At 43.7% G+C, this 26,529-nt stretch overlaps 1 protein-coding gene across 1 annotated transcript; it reads right to left on the reverse strand.

The window, feature by feature from the left end:
- Positions 1-3,891: 3,891 nt before the first annotated feature.
- On the reverse strand, positions 3,892-26,017 carry LOC118885377 (natural cytotoxicity triggering receptor 1-like). Its single transcript, XM_036834001.1, has 13 exons — positions 25,968-26,017; positions 25,330-25,365; positions 20,944-21,228; positions 18,460-18,747; positions 15,521-15,743; positions 14,008-14,015; positions 9,037-9,072; positions 8,919-8,954; positions 8,458-8,742; positions 6,094-6,372; positions 5,781-5,828; positions 4,210-4,257; positions 3,892-4,082 (listed from the first exon to the last, which is right to left on the reverse strand). The coding sequence occupies exons 1-13, from the start codon at positions 25,999-26,001 to the stop codon at positions 3,892-3,894; spliced, it is 1,797 nt and encodes a 598-aa protein (XP_036689896.1). The 5' UTR covers positions 26,002-26,017.
- Positions 26,018-26,529: the final 512 nt, after the last annotated feature.

The raw sequence follows: 26,529 nt of genomic DNA on the forward strand, positions 1-26,529 counted from the left end.
TGGGTGGGAATGAGGGCAAAAAAGGTCCCCTTCGTCCACGCAGGTGCCCAATTTACAAACTTCCGAGTTTTTTTTTTTTATTTGGAGTACAGTTGATTTACAATGTTGTGTTAGTTTCAGGTGTACAGCAAAGTGAATCTGTTATACATTTATCCACTCTTTTTAGATTCCTTTCCCGTATAGCTCATTACAGAGCATTGAGTAGATTTCCCTGTGTTATAAAGTAGGTCCTTATTAGTTATTATTAGTTATCTATTTTATGTACAGTAGTGTGTATGTGTCAATCCCAGGCTCCCAATTCATCCCTCTCTCCCTTACCTTCTGGTAACCATAACAAACTCAGAGTTCTTGTTGACCCTGCCACCTGCCCGCCCATCATTTCTAAACAATAACATGAAGTATGGCTTCTGTGCCTGAAATATGTCAAAGGTGTCTACCTTCTCAGAGTGGTTATTAACTTTCACCTAGAATAATGTAGGAGCCTCCTAACTGATCTCACTGGATATGTTCCTTCTTATTTTTGAATGGAAACAAACTTAGCAAAAGAAGAATACAAAGGAATTTTCTAACTTGGACAATGAGTGTCTACAAAAAAATTATAGCAATTAGCTTACTCAATGGTAAGATATTAAAAATATTCCCCATAATATTGGTACTAAGAAAAGGGCACCTGCTATCGCCACTCCTATTGATTAATGTACTGGAGGTTCTAGCCAGGTAATAAGACAGTAAAAAAAAAAAGAAATTAATTTTGGAAAAAAATCCTAAAAATGTTTGAATCTAAAAATAATCTTAAATAGTCTAAAACTGTTAAGATTAAGAAGTGAGCTTTGCAAGACACGTTCCATATTAAAAAATCAATTTTATTTTTATACTACCAGCAAGCAACAGAAGCAATAAAATTATTTAAAGAATGATACCACTTACAAAATAAAAGTCGTGTAAGTAGGGATCTCTCTGGAGGTGATGTAACTAGTGGATATTTCTGGTGGGTATCTAACAAAAGATATGCACATTCTCTACATAGAATACTAAAAGATATTATTTAGAGAAGTTACTGAACATGAAGTTAAATGGTGAAATGTACCACATTTAAGGTTTGAAACTTCCAAGGATGGAAAGATTGAAGAGATGATGATTCTCCGTAAATTGATCTGTAGCTTGGATACAACCTCATGCGAAATCCAGGTGGGTGTTTTGTGAAAACTGATACCCTAAGGTTAGTATTGAAATCCAAAGCATGCAGAATAATCAAAGCAATCTTGAAAAAAAAAGAACAGAGCTAGAGAATATGTTACCAAGTCTCAAGACCTACGTGTACCTATCACTCACAGCTGGACCTCCATCTGGGTTACCAGTATTAGTTATGGAACCTATATTGTCCTGGTTGTCAGCACTAGAAATAGGTGAGCCATTCTCAACTCTTCTGTCTCCCCCCACCCACCATGCTTTTGTTTTCTTTGCAAATGTCCTTCTCACTGCAACCAGAAGGGTCTTCATACAGTGTAGAAATCATCATACTGCATCCATGATCAAAATGCCTAGTGAGCTCCCTTTGCCTTAAGGATAAAATGTGCATTTATTTATGTGGCTTCCATGGCCATGCTTGATCTGTCTCCTGCATTTGCCCAGCATCATCCACAGCTACTCTTTTCTGTCACAATCAGAGCTCTAGTTATACTGAATGTTTTCACCCTCTGTCTTACATCTGAGCCTTTGGATACATTGGTATGGACAGCTGCCATCTTCCCCTTTCCTCACCCCTGCATCCCCCTCAATGTCTCTATATAATGGAATCTTTCACAGGAAGAGGGCCCAAGGGCATCCTCTAGTTCCTCTCTCACAAGACATTTATTTTCTCACTTCTTTAAGATCTCTACTCCTGGACAATAAATCCTGTTATGGTGGGGATAATGTTTGCCTTGGTGTGTTGTACTCTCACCAGTGCCTGACACATAGTAGGCTCTTATAACAAGGGCTGGAATTGCTTATTACAACTCTACTGTATTACCTTTCACTTCATTGGTAATGGAAGTGCCAATATTCAGCTTGCCACAGAGCTATTTGGAATAAAGGCTACATCCTCAACCTCCCTTGCATCTAGGTGCAGAAAGCTGTTAAGTTCTGATCATGGGGAAATAAATGAAAGTGTTTTTGGAGTGTTTCCAGTAAATCGTCATCACAAACAATTGGCCAGTACTTTACCCCCACCCTCCTCCCCTCCCTTCCTCTCTCCTTCCTTTCTTTCTCCCCATACTTCATTTTGCAGTCTGAAATACAAGCCATGTTCAATATTTCAGAAAGAGCATTGCAATACTTAACATCTGGCATTGACCCATTGACCAGTTTTGGAAGATTTTAACTTGGACTGCTAAGGACAACAGTAGGGCCACGGTGGTAAAGACCCCTCCATCCCCTTGAGGAGGCTCCTTTGCCCAGGTCAAGCCCTGCCTTTATATCTTGACCCCTAAAATATTTCTACCTGACCCATTTTTTCCTTGAGACTCTAGGTTTCTTGCCATAAACTAGAATATGGAAAGTTTGGAATGTCCTGAACCCACCCCAAACAAGTCCATCTCATCTTGAGATGAAGAAGACTATAAATGGGTATTAACTAGAAAGTCTTGGACCTTAGAACACCTGGTAGATGAAGACCAGAAAGAAGAAAATTCAGTATTGGGGCCACTAGTAATGAGGTAATAATTGGTATGATTTTTAATTGCCCTTAGTATCAGGAGTAATAATGGTTACCATGCATTGAGTAACTTATACATGTCAGAGCGTATGCTGGTTTCTGGATATTCTTGATCTCCAGATCTTCATGTTATCCCTTTGAGGTTGGAATTAATATTCGCTGATATTTAACAGAAAATGCAGATTTAAGAGTGAATTTGACCTGTGTGAGGTGTCACAATATTGAGAGGAGGCGGGGACCCACATAATGGGTATATGAATGGGTTGACCAAGTAGAAACTCTCAAAAAGGAGAGCGTTTGTGATGCCCAGACAACATTTCAAGGACCATTCTCAGGAGTCTCAAGTTCCAAGGGGCACTCTGACCCCATTTATATATCCATTTGTTCAACATATATTTCCTGAGAACTCTCTGAGTAGTGGGAACTATGAACACAGCCATTACACCTGACATAAATTTAATTCACATGAGTTCACAGTCGATACAGGAAGATGGATACGTAGGCAGTATTAGGGTTCAAATGCTGTTGTAGAGAGTTACAGGTGCTTTGGGACTATGAAAGTAGTATCTTAAGTCAAGCTGGAGGATTTGGGAAATCATCTTGGAGGAGATGATATCTACCAGGAGACCCAAAGAACAAGGCAAGGTATGGATAAAGAAGTGGAGAAGAAGAAATCCTGCAAGGGCATAGGATAGAGGGAATTGGGGCATAGCTGCCATCCAGCCAGGACACATGGTGTAGATGTGCTGTTTGTTTATAAGCCTGCACCTGCATTCACTGGTTGTTGCCTCTCTGGCTCTTGTTCCATTTGATAAATGCACCTGTTCTGTACTGGTGGCTAAATATTTTGAATGACGTGTGCAAGAGACAGCAAAGAAGAAATAGTGATAAAGACAAAAGTAGGGAGGAGATATTCCCACGGCCACGCCGTTAAAGATGTTTTCAGGAAAGACCAGAGTGGTTAAAAATTTGGTTCTCAGGAAGCAAGTGCAACAGTACTTAGAACCTAGAAGAGACAGCGGGTTTTGCCTACAGAAGAAATTTAGCGCTTTCATCCCCAACCCTCTGCCAAACTCCATGCAGTTCTCCCTTAGTTTTCTGCGATGACTCTCTCCTCCACGGGTTCAACTCGGAGCTCCCACAGCCCAAGGTCAGGGTCAGCTTGCAGCTTTACCTATGGCCACTGCGACTCTCGGTCATTCCTCCAGGGCTCTTTGTGTTCTGAACCTTCTCCTGCATTCCTGACTTGAAGCCCGGCTGGCTCTGTCTTGAGGCTTCTTCCTATGAAGCCAGTCTTCAACCAGGAGCCACACAAGGGCCACCAGGACCAGGAAAACTAGGCCAATCCGAAGGAGATTCTGGGCATTGTGATCCCAGAGGACAGGATCTGGGGTCAGAAGAACAAGAGTGATCGCTCACAGGAACCTACCAAGACCACCTCACCCCATCTCTCTTCCTCTCTCCTTTCCCGATCTTATCTCCTTTAGCGCCTACAGCCCCCGCTGCTGGCTTACCTTCCTGGAACTGGGTCTCTGTGGTTAACATGTAGGAGTCCCAGTGGCCTGCAGAGGATAAGGAAAGAGGAGACGTGAGGAAACGAGATGATGTGGCCTCTTCCATCCCAGGCTCTCCTACCCTTGGATATACTCCGTGACGTTCTATAGCTTTTCTAGGTCCACCCCTCGCACTCCAGGGCCCAGTGGCTTCATCTGGCAGGTGGACTGGAAGAGGGAAAAGACATACTGTATAGCACAGGGAGCTCTACTTAATGCACTGTAGTGTCCTCAGTGGAGGGGATACATGTATATGAATGGCTGATTCATTTTGCTGTGCAGTAGAAGCTAACGCAACATTGTAAGGCAACTATGCTCTGATAAAAATTAATTAAAAACAAAACAAAACAAAACAAAAGAAAACAAAAGACAAACCAGAGGAAGAATTCAGCTCTAGGACTAATAAGCGTGTGTCTCCAGGAATATCTTCTGTGTGAGCCTCCGTTTCCTCATTAAGTCAATCACCATCCTTTCTTCTTTGTCCCACTAGTCACGTCATTCAGTCTTTTTTTTTTTTAATTAATTAATTTATTTTTGGCTGTGTTGGGTCTTCGTTTCTGCGTGAGGGCTTTCTCTAGTTGTGGCGAGCGGGGGCCACTCTTCATCGCGGTGCGCGAGCCTCTCACTATCGCGGTCTCTCTTGTAGCGGAGCACAGGCTCCAGACGCGCAGGCTCAGTAGTTGTGGCTCACGGGCCTAGTTGCTCCGCGGCATGTGGGATCTTCCCAGACCAGGGCTTGAACCCGTGTCCCCTGTGTTGGCAGGCAGATTCTCAACCACTGTGCCACCAGGGAAGCCCATGTCATTCAGTCTTAACCAGACTTCTTCAAGGTCCTAAATGAGCCGCCCCAGCCCGCCACACCCCTACCATCCCTCCTGTGACATCATTTCCTGTCCACTGGCCTCCTGGCTGTTTTTTTTATCACCCTGCCCATCTTTCTGCCTTAGGGCGTAGGCCTAAGGACTAACGCCCTCAACTCTTTCAGCTCTTTTCTTTCTTTCTTTCTTTTTTTTTTTTAAGTCATTATTGAATTTGTTACAGTATTGCTTCTGTTTTATGTTTTGGTTTTTTGGCCATGAGGCAGGTGGGATCCTAGCTCCCCGGCCAGGGATCGAACTCGCATCCCTGCATTGGAAGGTGAAGTCTTAACCACTGGATCTGCAGGGAAGTCCCTCAGCTCTTTGCTTGAAGCCTCCTTCTCTGTGAGGCCAGTATGGGCAACTCTTAAATGCTGCTACCTGCCCTCTTCCCCATCACCTTAATGCCATTCGTTCTACATTGTCTTTTTCCACACCATCGTTTCCTCCTTGTGTGCTCTGTCATTGATGGATGTATCCTGACTTTGACACACGGTCTGCCTTCTCCTGCTAGAATACGAGTGCCACACAAGCAAGGATCTTTGGTTGACTGATAGAACTGTAGTTCATGGCATACGCTATGCACTCAAGGGATGTTTTGAACGAATGCCAGGTTTTTAGTGTCACTGGGAGGCTTTGAGTCCTTCCCCAAGTTTAGAAGTACGTGTTACTCACCGGAAGAGGTGTGTTCTGTGGGCGCAAAGGTGGTGTCCCCGGCATCTCCTGGCAATGGAGACAAGGAGAAAAATCAAGGGATCTGGTCTTCCCACTTGTTCTCTACACTCCGCCCCCCGCCCGCCATCTCTCTGGCGATATTCCTCATGAGCTATCAACTGGGCCTCTGGGAAATCGACGTGGATGAGGGCACTGGTGAAAAGTACCCTCTGTGCGTCTTCCCACCTGCCTCTTTGCTGCCTGTCTCATCATTATTTGGGGGTCAGTTAGGGATCCAGAAAGGACATGGGGTAAAATTGGGGGGTGTCCTCACCTTCGACCAGGAGCTTCACAGGCTCACTGGGGAAAGACCATGTATGTTTGTTATAGGAGCCAAAACATCTGTATGTGCCTCTGTGAGCTGTGCTCACAGGGCCCATGGGGAACTCCGCCTGGATATTCCCATATCTGCGCTGTGGGCGGCTGGATCTTCCCTCCTTGAGCAGAAAGAAGGTGCTTGTTGCTGTTTCTAGGCGGCAACGGAAGGTCACGTTCTCTCCTGAGGTCACCTCAGGTCTGGGTTGAACTGAGAGGGTGGGTGTGTCGTACATTCCTGCGAGAGAAGGTGGCTGGTAGGTAAAGAACATAATTTCTTTTTATTGGCCAGGCGGCACGTGGGATCTTAGTTCCCCGACCAGGGATTGAACCCACGCCCCCTGCATTGGAAGTGCAGAGTCTTAACCACTGGACCACCAGGGAAGTCCCGGTAGAGAGCATCTTTATTCTGCTTCCTATATCCCCCATCCCTCTTCTCCTTAGGACCGGGATATCGCTCTCCAGAATCTTGGTCTCTTCTTCTGTTTCCTAGATGTGTCTCGGTCATGGACATACCCTCCCTGATCTCTCCCTTCACGACTGAGACAGTTGCTCGCCTAGCTTCCAGGAGTGTTAAGATGAATCTCTTTCTCATGATACAGATGAACTTATTCGCAAAGCAGAAATAGAGGCACAGATGTAGAGAACAAATGTATGGATACCAAGGGTGGCTGGGATGAATTGGGAGATTGGGATTGACATATATACACTGTTGATACTACGTATGAAATAGATAACTAATGAGAACCTACTGTAGAGCACAGGGAACTCTACTCAGTGCTCTGTGGTGACCCAAATGGGAAGGAAATCCAAAAAAGAGGGGATATATGTATACGTATAGCTGATTCACTTTGCTGTACAGCAGAAACTAACACAACATTATAAAGCAACTATACTACAAGAAAAATTAATTTAAAAAAAGATGAATCTCTTTCTGGGAATTGCCCTACATCACTGGTCCTCAGCGTTTGGTCCTTGGGACCAAAACAACATCAGCATTGTTGGGAACCTTGTTAGAAATGCAAATTGCCAGGCTCTACCCCAGACCTACTGCGTCAGAAACTTAGGAGAAGAGCAGCCGTCTGTGTTTTTAAAACATTATTATCACTTTTAGTCATAGTAAAATATGCATAAATCTACCATCTTAAGTATTTTTAATTGTACATTTCTGTGGTATTAAGTACATCCACATCGTTGTACAACCATTATCACCATTAGTCTCTGGAACGCTTTTCATCTTGCATAACTGAAACTCTGTACACATAAAACACTAACTCTTCATTCCCCCTTTCCCCAGCCCCTGGCAACCACCATTCTACTTTCTGCCTCTGAATTTGAGTATTTTAAGTACCCCATGTAGATGGAAATGTACACTTATGACTGGTTTATTTCACTCAATATAATGTCCTCAAGTTCATCCACGTTGTATCGTGTGTTAGAATTTCCTTCCTTTTTAAGGCTGAATAATACTCAGTTGTATGGATGGACCACATTTTCTTCATCCATTCATTCACTGATAGGCAAAGGATGTTTCTACCTTTTGGCTATTATGAATAACGCTTCCATGAACATGGGCTTACTGAAGTCGTCTGTGCTTCTACAAGCCCTACAGGTGATTTCTGATATCTACTTAAGTTTGAGAACCATATGCCTCCACTGAAGGGAACCATCTGACCCAAGATTACCCGGACTGCCAGTCACCTTAACCCCATTTACTTTGTCTTTTTTCCATACCACCATTTCGCCCTCACATGCAATATAATTGATTTGAATTTCCTGACTTTGACTCATGGTCTCTCTTCTGCTAGAATACAAGAACCACAAAAGCAAGGGTATTTGTCTGCAGTCTCCCTAAGAGTGGTTCTCAGCCAATCGCTGTTTGATACAGTGGGGGGTACAGAGCTTCTAGCCTCATTTCAAGACTATTCTGAAAGGCCACCCAGGTCCAGAGTCCCACATTTGCTCGGCCGAGGTCTCAGTTGAAGCTGCACCACAGACCAACTTCCCCTTCTGCCCGGCCTGCCCCCCTCACTCATCACAGGTGTGGTGTTTGAGGACCCTCCACAGGAATCCCCTCTGTGCACAAATATCCATCTCAGAGCCTCTTTTCTGAAGAACCTAAGAGAAATCTGCTTCTACGACATAGAGACAATTCTCTAAAGGTAATCCCTGTAGGAAATAATCAACCCTCTACGTTACCCTCAAGACAAATACTAGTATCTGAGTGAGGCTTGGAAGAGAGTAAAGGAGATGACTAAGTGATGACCCTGCCCAGGAGTCAGGCTGAGGAACTGACTCTACAGCTATGCAGGGGGACAGTTACCTGTTACCACCAGATCCAGAGGGTCACTGGGCTCTGACCAGAGCTCCCCACTTCGATAGAAGCACCTGTACTGCCCTGCAGTCTGTGAGGTCATGGACGGGATGGGGAACTTTACTCTGTTCACCATTCCAGGTGACTCCGGTCTCTTCAAGGCAGAAAGGCCTCCCTCAAAGTGCAGTTGGTACTCAACGGCCTCGTGAGTTCCTTGACACCAGATGATCACCAGTGTTCCTTTTGGAATCATGAAACTGGGTTTGGCCCAGATGACAGGTTTCGAGAGAGTCTCTGGAAAGGAATCAGAGGCTGGAGTTCCAGATAAAGCCCCTGCCCACTCTACTTTCCACCCAGCTGCTGGTCTCAAGCCCTCCTGGCAAGCCAGAGCCCCTGCCCTCTCTTCCAGTTGTTCTCAGGTGGATACTTAGTCTCAACCCAGACTCTGGGGCTTTGAAGGAAGGACTCACGCTTCTGGGTGCTGGTCCTCTGGCTCAGAGACAGCCCTGGAAAACAGGAATAATGAGATATATTGCCCCATCCACACTAGAGCCCTGAATTCCATCTCTCTTCCATGCAAGAACTCACCAAGAAAGAGAAGGGCAGCAAGTGTAGAAGGCATAGCTCAGGTTCTGCCTGGCTAATATGGAGAGCTGGGGGGAGACTGAGCCCAGCAGGCCAGGGAGATGCACAGGATGTGGCGAGTAAAGCCCAGCACCAATCACCACGGGACTTTCACACTGACTTCTTTATGAGAAGATTCAAAGGTCTCCCCCCACCTCTGGCCATCGGGTATAAGGAAAGGAAACGGTCCCCAGGACACATCTGATGGTATCTGTGGTTTCTAACCAGAACCTCTGAGAGCTGTCTGCCCAAACTGAAACTCATTTCTGGGTCAACTTCTACATTTTGAAATATGGACATTATGCTCAGGGAAGGCATAGGGTAGTGTGCAGAGCAAAAGCCTTAGAATCATTAAAAAAATAGGTGTTTAACTTTGGCTTCCCTGTGTACATTCATATGCTTGGATGTCAACTGGTTTCATCAGAATGGAATGATAATACTGCCTTCTTCAAAGAGTTGTTATAATGTTTCAGTAAGTAATATTTTTAAGCAAAAATATATTTTATTTGTTACATAATGACATTCCTTTAGTCTGTTATAAAGCAGAAATTAAATATTAAAATATTAAGTACTTAATATTAAAATATTGTCTGTTATAAAGCAGAAATTAAATATTAGAATATTAAGTACATAATATTAAAATATTGTCTGTTATAAAGCAGAAATTAGATATTAAAATATTAGGTACTTTAAAATATTAAGTACTTAAATATTAAAATATTAAGTATTAATATTAAAATATTAAGTAGTATAATATTAATATATTAAGTACTTAATATATTTTAAATGCAAAATGTGTCCATTGTTCTTTTTTTAAGGGTCTAAATAATTTTAAATTAATTAATTACTTAATTGAAGTATAGTTGACCAACAGTATTGTATTTGTTCCAGGTGAACAGCACGGTGATTCACTATTTTTGCAGATTATCCTCCATTATAAATTATTACAAGATAATGGCTATAATTCCCTGTGCTATATAGTATATTCTTGTTGCTTATCTATTTTATACATATTAGTTTGTATCTCTTAATCCCATACCCTTTATTTGTCCGGACCCCCTTCCCTCTCCCGTTTGGTAACCACAAGTTTATTTTCTATATCTGTGAGTCTGTTTCTGTTTTGCATATACATTCATTTGTATTATTTTTTAGAGTCTACATATAAGTGATATCATATCGTATTTGTCTTTCTCTGTCTGACTTATTTCACTAAGCATAATATTCTCTAGGTTCATCTATGTTGCTGCCAATGGTAGAATTTCATTCTATTTTATGGCTGAGTAATATTCCACTGTCTCTGTGTGTGTGCGTTTGTATCTACCACATATATCACATCTTCTTAATCCACTCGTCTGTTGATGGACACTTGGGTTGCTTCTGTGTCCTGACTATTGTAAATAGTGTTGCTATGAACATTAGGATGTATGTATCTTTTTGAATTAGTGCTTTCATTTGTTCCGGATGTATACCCAGGTGTGGAATTGCTGGATCATATGGTAGTTTTATTTTTAATTTTTTGAGGATCCTCCATGCTGTTTTCCATAGTGCCTACACCAATTTACATTCCCACCAACAGTGTAGGAGGGTTCCCTTTTCTCCCCACCCTCTCCAGCATTTATTATGTGTAGACTTTTGGATGGTGGCCATTCTGACAGGTGTGAGGGGATATCTCAGTGTTGTTTTGATTTGCATCTCTCTGATAATTAGAGATGTTGAGCATCTTTTCATGTGCCTGTTGGCCATCTGTGTGTCGTCTGCCCTGTGTCTATGGGGCACCGGTAGGTGGTGTGGACCCTCGCCTGTTTGACTGCCAGGCCCTGCCTCGTGTGGTGGTTGCTTACCCACTGGTGGGTGGGCCCAGGTCCCAGGTCCCAGGGTGGCTTCTTGTGGGACCCCAGGGATCCTGGGGCTGATGGTGTCCCACTGTGGATGGTTTCCTTTGCTGTGCAGAATCTTTTTAGTTTTATGTAGTCCCGCTTGTTTATTTTTGCTTTTGTTACCTGTGCTTTTGGTGTCATATCCAAAAAAATTATTGACAAGATCAATGTTGAGGTACATTTTTTCTTATGTTTTCTACTGGGAGTGTTAGTGTTTTGGGTTTTATGTTTAAGTCTTTTTTTAAAAAAATAAATTTATTTATTTATATATATATTTTTTGGCTGCATTGGGTCTTCGTTACTGCACGCGGGCTTTCTCTAGTTGTGGCGAGCGGGGGGGCTACTCTTTATTGTGGTGCGCAGGCTTCTCAGTGCAGTGGCTTCTCTTGTTGAGGAGCATGGGTTCTAGATGCATGGGCTTCAGTAGCTGTGGCATGCAGGCTCAGTAGTTGTGGCCCACGGGCTTAGTTGCTCCGCGGCATGTGGGATCTTCCCCGACCAGGGCTTGAACCTGTGTACCCTGCATTGGCAGGCGGATTCTTAACCACTGCGCCACCAGGGAAGTCCCTATGTTTAAGTCTTTAATCCATTTTAAGTTAAGTTTCATGTGTGGTGTAAAAAAGGGTCGAATTTCATTCTTTCACAGATGTTTTCTTCCGGTCTGTGGCTTTTCATTTCTCTTGATACTGTCTATCACAGACTAGAATTTTTAAATTTTAATCAATCTCAGCTTATCGATTTTTCCTCTCATGGATCATGTCTTTGGTGTTGTGTCTAAAAAGGCATCACAAAACCCAAGATTGTCTATGTTTTTTTCTAAGAGTTTTGTAGTTTTCGTTTTACATTTAGATCTGTGATCCTTTTTTTAAAAAAAATTAATTAATTAATTAATTTTTTGGGCTGTGTTGGGTCTTCGTTTCTGTGCGAGGGCTTTCTCTACTTGTGGCAAGCGGGGGCCACTCTTCATCGCGGTGCACGGGCCTCTCACTATCGCGGCCTCTCTTGTTGCGGAGCACAGGCTCCAGACGTGCAGGCTCAGTAGTTGTGGCTCACGGGCCTAGTTGCTCCACGGCACGTGGGATCTTCCCAGACCAGGGCTCGAACCCGTGTCCCCTGCATTGGCAGGCAGATTCTCAACCACTGTGCCACCAGGGAAGCCCTGTGATCCATTTTGAATTCACTTTTGTGAAGGGTGTAAGGTCTGTGTCTAGATTCATTTTTTTGCATTGGATGTCCGGTTGTTCCAGCCCCATTTGTTGAAGAGAGTATCTTTGCTCCACTGTAGTGCTCTTGTTCCTTTGTGAAAAATCAGTTGACTGTATTTATATGGGTCTATTTCTGAGCTATCTATTCCATTCTATTGATCTATTTGTCTATTTTTTGGTCAACAACACACTCTCTTTGTTATTTATAGTAATTCTTGAAGTTGGTATGGAAATGGGGGCGAGTGCTACCCTCGTATCACATAATAGTAATGATATTTTCCTTCTCTATTTTCTGCTACGGAGCTCACCAACTCAGAGTGGAACAGTTTATTCCAGCAGTGTGCAAAGATCTGAAGATAAAATCATCTTGAGAGGCAAGGTTTCTGGTAACCAGACTTGAAAAACATTTCCTATGTGTAGGCACTGTTTTGAGTGGCTGGCATCATTCATTCATTGAATTCTCATGATAACCTGATGAAGTTGATAGCATTTATTCCACTGTTTCCAGATAAGGAACTGAAGCACAAATAAGTTAAATAAATGCCATGTTTTATCCAGCTCATTAGAGGGGTTGGGTGATCATCTTAGGGGAATATGTTCTGAACCTGGAGTGTCTTCCCTGGACACCACATACTAAGGGCAATCATGCCATCCATTCTCCCTAAGTTTGTCTCTGGTTTCTCAGGTACTTCTCTGTATCTATTTAGTCCAGCCCCAGTTTTCACCTTAAGCTCACACCTGTGCTCCTAGGACTATTCCCGTATGCACACTATAAGCCCTGTTGGAGATGATGGATTTCAAGTCATGACTCAACCACTGAGGGTGTTACTAATAATTTAATCATTTTTGATACTTGAAGAAACTCAACTTGATTGAGATATAATTTACATACTATACAATTTACCATTTAAAGTGTAGAATTCAGTGGTTTTTATTATATTCACAGAGTTGCTCAACCATCATCATAATCTAATTTCAGAACTTTTTAATCACCCCCCCCAAAAAAATAAACCCCTCCAATACCCACTAGCACTCACTGCCCAATACCCCCTCACTCTCCCAGCTTTGGGCAACCACTAATCTACTTTCAGTTTCTAGACCACAAAGAACTTTTAAAAAATTGTGGCAAAACATACATAACACAAAATTTACCATTTTAACCATTTTTCAAAGTTTTTTTTATTATGGTAAAAAACCTCCACATACATGAAACTTACCGCCTTTACCATTTTTAAGTGTACAGCTCAGTGGCAACTAGGACATGTACATCATCATGCAATCATCACCACCACCCATCTCTAGAATTTTTTCATCTTCCCAAACTGAAACTCTGTATCCACATAAACATATCATTATCCAAATCATACCATTTCTGAGCCTCTGTTTGCTCGTGTGACATGACTGTCACATGATTGATTGAATTAAAATTGATTCAATTAAAATTCACAGCGTTACAGTATGCTCGCTCATGTAAATGAAACGACCAGCGTAATGCCTAACGTAGAACTGAAAGTCATGTGTCTGGGAAAAGAATCTAAAAAAGAGTGGATATCTGTATATGTATAACTGATTCACTTTGCTGTACAGCAGAAACTAGCACAGCATTGTAAATCAACTATACTCCGATCAAAATTTTTAAAAAAAACCTTAAAGTCATGGATTATAAGCCGCCATACACCTTGCCCTTAAGCAAGGGGCTTATACTTAACTTAAATCAATCTAATACATAAACTGTGAAAGGCGAATGCACTCACCACTCAATGTCTGAAATAAAAAGGCGAAGCCGAATTTATTATTACTATAGTAAGGGAGAGTTATGCTGGCCAGACACAGTGTCTCTGAGCAGAGCCTACCGCTGACCCTATACACGGTTTTTGGGAAATGTGGATTTTCAGGGACTCTTCTGGTTTGAACGTTATCCGTGAAAGCATGTTTGTTCGAGGAGTCTATTTTGATTGGCTGTCTCTCACCGGTGTGGTGACTGGAGTGAAACTGCTTCTGATTGGCTGACATGTAGAAGCAGGGAGCTGTCTGATTGGTGGAATGGTCAACGTGAGTGGCCATTGACGATGGGTTATAAACCCATTCTAGTGGCTACTTGTCATCGTGGCTACAGAAAAATCAATCATTTTCCTAGGAGTGCAGGACCCTTTTATTCTCAGAACCCCTTTTCCAAACGAGGCCCTACCATAGACAAAACCACGTATGTGAAGCTAATCTTTTCCCTCTCTTGGAAACAAACTGCATTGCATTTCTCTGGTCGATTTGGATCTGATATAAAGACTCTCATTAGTCCTCCTCTGCAACTGTGGCACTTCCCTGTTGTTTATTTGGCTCAGTCACTAACATTTCCTTGTTTATCTGGCTCAGTCACTAACTTATTTATTCATGATCTCAATAAATATATCCAATACTTCATATTTTCTAGACCTCATGATGTATACTACAGAAAGATGAATCGATAGACTAAGTAGCTTAAAGTGCTGAGATGATCCAAAGGAGATGCTTGTTCGGCTGCTTTCACAAGTCTGTTTACTTTGCGTTGGAGGCATGGGACATTTTGAAGTGGGATAGTTTCATAAGAACAGGAGAGTCTTCTTAAGAGTCGGAAAAGCATGTGTTAACACACAAATGTAACTGTAGGGAAAGCTAGAAGCACAGTTATGTCGTGGAATATATGCTATGTTGAGTGGACAGTATTTATAGTTAATTATTAGCATTCATAATTAATGGAATTCTAGGTGTTAAGGTCTTCTATCAGGAGGATGTAACGGTATTTGGTTTTGCTGAGAAGTTCAAGACAAAATGAATGTATGAGCCAGAACTTCTGTGGAGGAGGGGTGAAAAACAGTCAGCAAGGAGAACTGAGAATGCTTCGCATTATTTTTTTTATCACAGGAAGTGTTAAGCAAAGATTATACTGATAATTTTTTAAAAATATTTATTTATTTATTTGGTTGCACCGAGTCTTAGTTGCAGCAGGTGCGCTCCTTACTTGCAGCTTGCTGGCTCCTTAGTTGCACCACGTGGGGTCCTCAGTTGCGGCAGGCGGGCTTCTTAGTTGTGGCATGCAAACTCTTAGTTGCGGGATGCATGTGGGATCTAGTTCCCTGACCAGGGATTGAACCCGGGCCCCCTGCATCGGGAGCGTGGAGTCTTATCCACTACACCACCAGGGAAGTCCCTATACTGAGAATTTTATTACCAAAGTCTAGCAGGGTGGGCTGCAAATATATCAGAGTCATATAAGAAAATACCATTTGATTGATTTGCAAAGGGATCCAAGCTTGTTAGTACCTCGTTCTCCCTTGTGTTCTCCACGTAGCTTTCCAGGACTCCACAAGTGCTGGCTCTTGTATTCAGTGCCTGGTGTCTACCTGGTGACCCTTTGGAGTTAGTCCAAAGGTCCATTCTGTCTGAGTTTTCTGTCTACTGCAGCTCAGTTCAGGCAAATCTTGCTGGTCTTCCTCGTGTGGAACCTGATGGCCAAGCCAATTTTCAGCCAAAATGGCCAAGAGAGCTACCAGGGGCAGCCCTGCCATGCCCATTCGAATCAAGTTCTCCGTCGTGTAATCTTGGTTTGTGGTATCTAGAGACATAATTAGAAGAGATGAATGATCACTGGTCATGTTGCCTTCCGTCCCATCCCAAGAGCCCTGGAAAGGGAGCGCATTTCCCTATTTGTGGTCTCACTGGGACCCCCTCCTCCACACGTGCATGCATTCATGAGCACCGTACTTCATATTAAACGTAGGTCCAAGGGTGTGCTTCCCTGCGGAGTCTTGTAAAAGGGGGAGGAGGTGAGTATGGGCATGCTGTGTTTGCTTTTCATTCCCTCCTCACGTGGCAGTGTCACTGACTGTCTAATCATATCCCTGCAACATCTTCATGGATCCAGAGCCTGAAAGTCTCTCCTCTATTTCATCTTCACCCCACATAACAATGTATGTTCCTTTCTCATACATGACAAAGGGTACAGGATGGCTGGTATCTGGGAAGCAAGTAGGAGAAACATTTCAGATAAGCTTAGGGAAAATTTGGGACTTCCCTGGCCATCCAGGGGGTAAGACTCTGTGCTTCCACTGTAGGGGACACGGGTTCGATCCCTGCTCAGGGAACCAGGATCCCGCATGCCATGCCGCTGAAGAAACAAAAAACGAAAAACAAAAACAAAACAAAACAAAAAACAGAACGCAAAAACTTAGGGAAAATTTATCTCCACTATTGTGTGACCTTTCACTAGACGTTTCTTTTCACTGAACCTTTAAAAAGATTTCTCCATTTGTTTTATGGACTTCATGGGCCTCTATTCCTCTCAAGGATGTAATAAAATACTGTGAAATTACGATGCTCAGAAATCCTAGTAACTCTCTCCTGTTAAAATACAGAAATCAATTCCAAGTGGATTTGGAATTCCTAATTGCAAAGTGCAAAATGTTTCAAGTGTGAGAAGATAATACAGAAGAGGACCACCTTGATGTCAGATAGGAGGTGATTTCTAAAACAAGATACATTGATTATCTACTCTAAAGGAAAACGCTAATAAATTCACCCCTCCTCCACTGTTGCCCAATTGTCCCTGCAACATTCATTGAAAAGACCATTCTGTCTGTATGATCTTACAGTGCCATGACTATCATATTTGCTTAGCTTGTAGAATGACTGGACAAGGTACATAAGAGAGACAAATGTGGTCATCCCACTCAGCAATCAGCAGCTGCTTTACTCTGCTATAACTCTTTGTTTTCTCCCTCTGGGCAGAGTGATGCGTACAAACAATATAAAAATGAAATTCTTTTTTTTTTTTTTTTTTTGACCATGCTGCGTGGCTTGTGGGATCTTAGTTACCCAGCCAGGGATTGAACCCGGGCCCATGGCAGTGAAAGCCCCAAGTCTTAACCACTGGACCACTAGTGAATTCCCAAAAATGAAGCTCTTGATAGAGGTGTTTTTTTTTTTTTTTTGGCTGCACAGCACGGCTTGTGGGATCTGGTTTCCCGACTAGGGATGGAACCCGTGCCCTCTGCAGTGGAAGCAATGAGTCTTAACCACTGGACCACCAGGGAAGTCCCTTGATAGACTTTTTTTTAGAGTCCTCCTCAGTCACCCACTCCGAGTGGATTCTAGTATTATAGGTTAGTTTCAGGATTCTCAGCTGCAACTAAGCATGTGAAAAAGGAAGTGGATTCGTCAAAGGTTGTGTCTGGCATCTCCTATCTCAACAACACCCCTTAATGTGACTCCAAACGTTGGCCTCTCCTTTCTCAACAGGCCACGTGTTTTCAAAGGACACTGGAGAACTCAAGGAGAGGATGTGAAAGTCAAATGTGATGTGGGTGAGAAGTGCTTCTTCTCTCTCTCTCATTTTTTAAAATATTTATTTTATATTGGAGTACAGTCGATTAATAATGTGTTAGTTTCAGATGTACAGCAAAGTGATTCAGTTATACATATACATGTATCTATTCTTTTCAAATTCTTTTCCCATTTAAGTTGTTACATAGTATTGAGCAGAGTTCTCTGTGCTGTACAGTAGGTCCTTGTTGGTTATTCATTTTAAATATAGCAGTGTGTACCTGTCAATCCCAAACTCCCTAACTATCCCCCCCCACCCTTCCCCCCTGGTAACCATAAGTTCATTCTCTAAGTCTGTGAGTCTGTTTCTGTTTCATAAATAAGTTCATTTGTGTCATTTTTTTAAAAAAAAGATTCCGCATATAAGCGATATCATACGATATTTCTCTTTCTCTGTCTGACTTACTTCACTCAGTATGACAACCTCTAGGTCCATCCATGTTGCTGCAAATAGCATTATTTCATTATTTTTTATGGCTGAGTAATATTCCATTGTATATATATACCACATCTTCTGCTGGAGATGGTGTGGAGAGAAGGGAACCCTCCTACACTGTTGGTGGGAATGTAAATTGGTGCAGCCACTGTGGAGAACAGTATGGAGGTTCCTTAAAAAACTAAAAATAGAGCTACCATATGATCCTTCAATCCCACTCCTGGACATATATCTGGAGAAAGACATGGTCCAAAAGGATACATGCACCCACCCCGGTGTTCATTGCAGTGCTTTTACAATAGCCAAGACATGGAAGCGACCTAAATGTCCATCCACAGAAGAATGGATAGAGAAGTGCTTCTTCTCTCTTCGTGGTCCTCTGAGTAGTGACTCTCTGCTTCCCCACTGTTCTTTCTCAGTGCATCTCTTTGTATTCCTGCCTGATGCCAAGGCCCTGGATAGCCAGCCAGAGCCCTGAGGAGGAGGACATACGTCTGGGCGGGGGTGCACTTACCTGTGACCACAAGCTCCAGGGCGTCACTGGGGGCTGACCAGGCATAAGGGCTGCCACTGTACCAGCTGTAGCATGTGTAGATCCCTGAGAAGCTGAGGTTCACAGGACCCAGAATGAAGTCACCCCAGCGTCCCCCATTTTGGTGCTGTGACAGAACGGCCCTTCCCTCCTTGCTCAGTGAAAATCCATTGAACGAGATGTGTGCTGAGCTGCACCGGAGGGAAACACTCTCTCCTGGCATCACCACAAGGCACCCGTCAGTGGAGAGGGCGGGTTTGTCATACAAGCCTAAAAGAGCAGAGAGTGAGCTGTTAGCAAGATTTTGTGTCATTCCCCTGTATCCCCGCCACTCATGTTGGATCCATGCTAAGAGAAGCGAAGAAGCTGACATTTCCTGCTGCAATGGAATGGGAGGTGGTAACATCCCATTTCACTACTACAGGATCTATACTCTGTCCCCAGTTACTGTAGACAGAGCTGAGCAAACAAGCAGATGAGATGCCATGTTCGAGAGATAGCGAGCTAGTCTCTAAAGCCAGAAGTGCCACACGATTCTGTTCCCAATTGCAATGTGTGGGTTTCTCCCCACACCGCCGAGCAATTCTGAGACCCCAGCTGGGCATCCCACAAGTCAACTCAATTCTGACCCTCCCTCCCTGGCAATAACGGCAGATCCCCCAGGTTTAGGGCTCCAGGTTAAGAGCTCAGTCCTACAAGACCGCCCCCACTTCAGATGCCAATCAGAAATCTAGGTTGTCACCTGTGCTTCTGACTCAATGGCTATAAATCAGAAGTTCCCAGGACCCAGTTCTTGGGTTCAATTTATTTGCTAGGGTGGCTTACAGAACTCAGGAAAGCAGTTTACTTACTAGATTTCTGGTTTATTATGAAAGCATGTGTCAGGAACAGCCAGATGGAAGAGATGCATAGGGCTTCATTACACAGGCAAGACCGATTAAGTCATTGGCCATTGGTGATTGATTCAACCTCCAGCCTCTCTGCCCTCCCTGGAGGTCAGGTGAGAGGTGGGTGGGGCTGAAAGTTGCAACTCTCCCATGACTTGGTTAGTTCCCCTGGCAACCAGCCCCCATCCTTAGGTGCTTTCCAAAAGTCACCTCATTAACATAAACTCAGGTGTGGTTGAAAGGGATTTCTTATGAAAATGAAGACACCTTTATTGCTCATCGCTTAGGGAATCCCAAGGGTTTGGGGAGCTCTGTGTCAGGAACGAGGATGAAGACCAAATATATGTTTCTTATTATAAGTCACAATATCACAAGCCATATGTTGGGGAAGAGAGGGAATGGTATCCAGAGACTTTGAGGAGCTATGGCAAGGGCTGAAGGATATTCTTTTTATTCTTTGTATAAAAAGAATAGGTAGGGGGCTTCCCTGGTGGCACAGTGGTTGAGAATCTGCCTGCCAATGTAGGGGACACGGGTTCGAGCCCTGGTCTGGGAAGATCCACATGCCGCGGAGAAACTAAGCCCGTGAGCCACAACTACTGAGCCTGCGTGTCTGGAGCCTGTGCTCCGCAACGGGAGAGGCTGCGATAGTGAGAGGCCCGTGCACCGCGATGAAGAGTGGCCCCCGCTTGCCACAACCAGAGAGAGCCCTCGCACAGAAACGAAGACCCAACACAGCCATAAATAAATAAATTAATTAAAAAAAATGTTTCCTCATTTAAAAAAATAAAAAAGAATAGGTAGAAGAACCTGGAAATTCAGGGTGCAACCTTCTAGAAACACAGGGTTAGGCCACCCTGAAGACAGAGCTTCAAACTGAGGGCTGGATGCATGCAGCAGGAGCGTAACTCCCCACTCCTTAGGTATGAGCTGCGTGTAGTGATTTCCTTCCAGATGGAAAGGGAGGGTGGGAGGAAGAGTCATGTTACAGTGGAGAAACCTGACAAACACTGTCTCAGCCAGGCATGCGAGCTCAACATCAACAGCCATATTCATTGGTATAGTACGTACGCTTACTGTGATATGATTAAAAATGGCACTGGGCCTTGGTGGTCTTCACCGTGATCCATAGCCCCTGTCTTATCATGAGTAAAACATCAGACAACTTCCGATAGTGGGGCATCCTGCAAAATACCAGAGCAGCACCCCTCAAAACTGTCGAGGTCATCGAAAACAAGGAAAGTCCGAGAAACTTCCACAGCCAAGAAGAAACTAAAGAGACATGACAACTAAACGCAATGTGGGATGGGATCCCAGAATAGATGAAGGATGTTGGGTAGACACTAAGGAAATCTCAACGAACTTCGGCTCATTATAATGTATCAATATTGGTTCATTAATGGTAAGGGGTGTATCATACTAAAGGAAAATATTCGCAACTGGGTGCTGGGTATATGGGAACGCTCTGTTGTATCTCCTCCATTTCCCTGGAAATCTGAAACTGTTCTAAAAATAGCATCTCTGAAAAAATAAGAAAGGAAAAAGACCTGAGGGTCAGAGACCATGGACGTGGCCTCACCTGTCACCACCAGCTCCAGGGCTTCACTGTACACTGACCAGCGGTACTGTTTCATGTATCGGCACTGATAACGTCCTGCAGTATTTGTATCCATGTGTTTAATGACAAACTCAGCCGTCTTCTGAAATCCCAATTTCTTGTCCACCACTTTGTATGTGGAGTTTCCCAGGATCTCCAGTTGGTACAGGTAAGACTCAGGAGTTCCCCTGCACAGGATCTTCACAGACTCATTCCAGGGAATCAGAGAACCGGGCGTGGCAGATATGGTAGGACTGGGAAGATTCCCTAGAAGAAAATAGAGCCCAGACTCAGGTGGCCTGCCATGGAGAAACCGTACTTCTTTCTTTCACTATGGGGGGAACAAATAAATTAAGGTGTGATGGACTTATATTTCCTGCCTTTAAAATATTTTCTTAGTATTTTCTAATTGTGGTAAAATAAAATGTGTTACATAAACATAAAATTTACTATTTAAACCATTTTTTTGGCAAGGGAGGGGGAAGCTGGGGCGAAGTGAGAGTAGCATTGACACATACACACCACCAAATGTAAAATAGATAGCTAGTGGGAAGCAGCAGTAAACCAATTTTAAGTGCACAGCTCAGTGGCATTAATTACACTCACCATATCATGCAACCATCACGACCATCTATTTTCAGGACTTTTTCATGATTTCAAACAAAAACCCTACAACCATTAAGCAGCAACTCTCCACTCTCTCTTTCCTTAGGCCCTGGTCACTTCTAATTAACTTTCTGTCTCTATGAATTTCCCTATCCTACATACCTTGTGTCAGTGGAATAACACAATATTTGTCTTTCTGTGTCTGGCATATTTTACTTCGTGTAGTGTCATCAAGATCCATCCATGTTGTAGCCCATGTCAGAATATCTTTCCTTTTTATGGCTGAATAATATTCCACTGTTTGTATAGACCACATTTTATTTATACATTCATGTCAATGGCTATTTGGGTTGTTTCCACCTTCTGGCTATTGTGAATAATGTTGCTATGAACATGGGTGTATAAATATCTTGCTAGAATCCCTGCTTTCAGTTTCTTTTGTTATATATATGCAAGTGGAATTGCTGGATTGGATATTTAGTTTTTAAGAACTGAAGGATTTTTTGAGGAACTGAATTCCTTCCTTTTTATATATATTTTTTATTCAGGTGAAATTTACATAACGTAAAATTAACCACTTCTAACGTATGCAATTCAGTGGCGTTTAGTACATTCACAGCGTCGTGCAATCATCACCTCTGTCTAGTTCCGTTTTCATTGCCCCGCAAAGGAGACCCCATACACATTAATCCTACCCTCTCTGCAGCCCTAGCAACCGCTAGTCTGCCAGCAGTTTGCTTGGTGTTTGGTCGCCGTGGTAATCCTTATGAACATGCAGTTCTGTGCTTCACTCTAACGTGAGGGTGCTGAAGCTTGGAGAAACCGTGCCCATTGCTCAAGACCACAAACTGAAGAGTGGTGCAATCTGGTTTGGAAACTAGGACTATCTCACTCCAGCTTCTCTGCTCTTTCCTCTGCAGATGGGGGAGAGCTCTCTCTCCTGCAGCAGTTAGAGAATGCAGTGTGGGGGACAGCCAACAAGTGTGTGACGGATATGATGATTAGTTCTGTGAGAGAGGGCGGGAAGGCTGGGACTTGGCAACTCCCGCTCTGGGAGTGGGATTTAGGATGCAACGGGATTTGGAAATGTTTTGGGGGACCCGAAGGTGCTGGTTAGCTTCTTGGCACCAATGCATTCGTACGGAGTGGCTTTAAGCGAGTGATTTTGCATGTTGAAGACTTCTGTCCTTGGCTTTAACCCCTATACAGAAACTAGCAAACAGGGGGAGGGACGCTCAGAATCTGCTGGTTCCCTTTGTCAAGGTATATCCTCTATTTTAGACCTGATAGTGATGTGCTCAGCTGCAGCTCTGTGAAGGGGGAAACAAGGGGGCTTGCCGTCCTCAGCAGGATTGTTGTGAAGCAAGACGAGCCCTGCAGGACTTCCTTAGTTCAGTATCGTTCACTCACCAATACCTCCATGTATTTGTTATTCCGAGATACACGGAGAGATACCTCCATTAACTCAGCGCATTGTTTATCTACTATCATGGCTTAAACCGGTGGTGCTCAACAGGAGACAGGCAGTTTTCCCTTCCAGGGGACAATCTGTCAATATCTGGAGACATCTTTGGCTGTCACAGTTGTGGTGGAAGATACTACTGGCATGTAGCGGGTAGAGGCCAAGGATGGTGCTTAATATCCTATACTTCACAGGACTGCCCCTAAAACAGGATTATCCAGTCTCAAATGTCAATAGTACTGAGGTTGAGAAATGCTGACCTAAACAGACCCCTACCTTTAAGAACGATGGTGTAGAAAAAAGTCAGATGTTAATTTAAAAAATACACAAGGATGCAATTGTAGGTCATGATATATGGTCTGCAGTTCTTAAGGTGTAGAACTTGGAGATCTGATAACAGACTTGAGGGTTCAGCTGCTATGTGAGGATGAGTAAGAATTGCCCAGGCAGGGACTTCCCTGGTGGCGCAGTAGGTAAGACTCCACGCTCCCAATGCAGGGGGCCCAGGTTCGATCCCTGGTCGGGGAACTAGATCCTGCATGCATGCCGCAACTAAGAAGCCCATATGCCACAACTAAGAAGTCAGAATGCTGCAACTAAGACCCGGTGCAGCCTAAATTAAAAAAAAAAAAAAGAATTGCCTAGGCAACGTGGATAGGAGGCTTTGGAGCATTGCAGATAGATAGAAGGACAATGGGAGACATCTCCGAGTTAATAAGGTGCAATGAGTGAAGGAGAAGCTAGATTAAGGTCAGCACGGGTGAGGAGCAGAGAGAGTCAGAGGGAGAGTGGAAGGTGAGCTGGACAGGTGGTCACAAGCCAGGTGGGCAGAGCTTGAGAGACCTGGGCAAGTGGGTAGGTTTATCTGAAGATTGACTACTGAGGACCTGTAAGAGGGAGGTAAATATATTCGTATTTTAAAGACACAAATAATCCAGGCTACAGTCTTTAGAAGGAACTGGAAGAAAGAAGACATGGATGGACAAGGGGTTACACCCCTTAGGAGGACAAGGTAGTTGGGGTGACAGAATATACAGTAGCAATTTAGTACTGCTTAGTGCTTGGTACTGTAGTAGTACAGAGGAATATGCAGATTCTGCAGGAGGGTTGGACTAAGGCAGTGTCCCTTTATTTTTTATTTTTATTTTGTAGCCCAAAGTCACATTTTTATTTATAATTTAAGCATCCATTGTAGATAGAACTTGGCTTACTCATTGTGGAAGATAGAGTAAATAAAATAAGTACGTCTTCTCAGAAAACTTTATGTTGTATCATTAATTAGCATTAAAAAGTAATGAATCAGGACTTCCCTGGTGGCGCAGTGGTTAGGAATCCGCCTGTCAATGCAGGGGACATGGGTTTGAGCCCTGGTCTGGGAAGATCCCACATGCCGCGGAGCAACAAAGCCCGTGCGCCACAACTACTGAGCCTGCGCTCTAGAGCTCGCGAGCCACAACTACTGAGCTCACGTGCCACAACTACTGAAGCCCAGGCGCCTAGAGCCCGTGCTTCACAACAGGAGAAGCCACGGCAATGAGAAGCCCACGCACCGCGATGAAGAGTAGCCCTCGCTCACCACAACTAGAGAAAGCCCGCGCGCAGCAACAAAGACCCAACTCAGCCAAAAAAAAAAAAAAAAAAGTAATGAATCAAGGAAAGTGGAGACTGGGTGGGGCCTTCATATAGAGTCCAAATACCTTTTTTTTCCCCCCGTGATCACCTTCATCCTCATCATCACAGGTAACACACTTACCAAATACACAACTTACTTTATTTACATGGTTTATCTCGATTAAGCCTCACAATGGTCCAATGAAATAGATTCCATTATTATTTTTATTTCTCTTCTATAGATAAAGAAATTGGTTCTGAGAGTTGAAGCTACTTGCGTAAAGTTCTCTAAGGCAGTGTCCCTTTAAATGAAGCAAAGTGGATAGAACTGGGGAGAGTTAGGTTGTGAAAGCAAGTACATTTGATATAGGGAGGCTGTTGGACAATGGAAGATGCTTCCCGACTTTCTCATGCGTGCAGTCGCGAACATTCAGTAAGATGCACACCTCTGCTGGACAGTCAGCCTAACAGAGGCAAAGGCCAGATCCAGGTCTGAACGCGATGAGTTTGAGGGGTTCCCAAGATACCAAAGTGAGGTAGAAGTTATGCAAGGGAAGCACAGCGGAGACAGCTGGAGCAAAGAATAAAATTGGAATTCATCTGGGCTCTAGACTATTTCTCCTGCTCTTCTATCCTGGAGCTGCCATGAGGATATAGTGGGGCTGGGGGAGACTTAGGGGAACACTTACCATCTTGTGCCTGAATCTTCTGGCCAAGACAGAGCACTGGAAGAGAGACATTCATGAAAACTCAATCCGCGAATTTCCAGTCTTTATTATAAATCACCCAACATAATGACATACAGTTGTCATTTTTTTTAAATGATTTTATTTTTTGGCCACACCACGGGGCATGCGGGATCTCATTTCCCTGACCAGGGATCGAACCCACACCCCCTGCAGTGGAAGCGTGGATTCTTAACCACTGGACCGCCAGGGAAGTCTCACAGGTGACATTTCTTTCTTCTACAGCAGAAATAGTAAACAAGACTCATCTTTTAGTTTTATCCTCCAGATTCCAGCCCTGAGGCTCTCATCTGTAGGAACTCTGGAACCATCATGGGTCTCCAGACAGCATGGCATGGGTTGAATGAACCCCACAAGGTCAACTTGACCACTTGATCATGGAGCCTTACAGGCTAGCATGGAGTTGGGACTTGGGCAGATGCAGTTACAGATACCTGGGCAAAGAGCATCTCTCCACTAAGGAGATAAGAATCTTCTCGGCAGCTCCTAAAATCACTGAGTTCTCATGTTAAGAGAGACCTTGACTATTTTGGGATCCCCCCCCATCTTTCCCTCTAACCCACTTGCATTTGAGAACTCACCGAGGCAGAAGAGGGTGATGTCTCTGGGGGCCATGGTCCTGACACAGCCAGCCTCACCCCAGTCAGCCTCTTGTTGGTGCACATCAGCAGATGACAGATTCTCATGAGACAGTAAGAGCCACAGGAAGTATGAGAGCAGAGTTCCTCATCAGAGAATTTCTACATCTATTTCTCCACAGGAATGGTTCCTTCCAAAAGAACTTCATCCTGGGGAGCTCTTGGGTGGTGTCTAAGAGGAGATCAATCTTCCTGTTTATGTTTCAGATGAGAAGTGAGTGTTTTCCTTAACCAATGTCTAATGGGGCTCAAATCCTTCTTTGGACAAGATCCCACATCTAAATGGAAGAGCTTGGGACAGGATATTAGATGGGTGCCATACAGACAGAGAGATTTCTTCATTGATCCATCAGTCAAAAGCCAAGTGGCCTTGGCTGTTATGGACCCACATGTCCTCCCCGGAATTCATGGACCAAGTTTGGGCTCAATCAGGCAGGCAGTGTACTCTTATGCTTGGGATTATCTCCATGCTGGCACGCAGAGGAATTTTTTTTCAGGAGGTATT

The sequence above is a fragment of the Balaenoptera musculus genome, chromosome 19, assembly GCF_009873245.2.
Source record: "Balaenoptera musculus isolate JJ_BM4_2016_0621 chromosome 19, mBalMus1.pri.v3, whole genome shotgun sequence".
Taxonomy (NCBI): Eukaryota; Metazoa; Chordata; class Mammalia; order Artiodactyla; family Balaenopteridae; genus Balaenoptera; species Balaenoptera musculus.

What these genes read in the sequence shown, in the direction of transcription:
- LOC118885377 (XM_036834001.1), bottom strand. Translation starts at nt 26,001, where the DNA reads ATGGCCCCCAGAGACATCACCCTCTTCTGCCTCG. An exon ending in TGCTGCCCTTCTCTTTCTTG is followed by an intron (nt 8,955 to 9,036) that starts GTGAGTTCTTGC and finishes CCTGTTTTCCAG; the next exon opens with GGCTGTCTCTGAGCCAGAGG. An exon ending in AGAGACCCAGTTCCAGGAAG is followed by an intron (nt 4,083 to 4,209) that starts GTAAGCCAGCAG and finishes TTCTGACCCCAG; the next exon opens with ATCCTGTCCTCTGGGATCAC.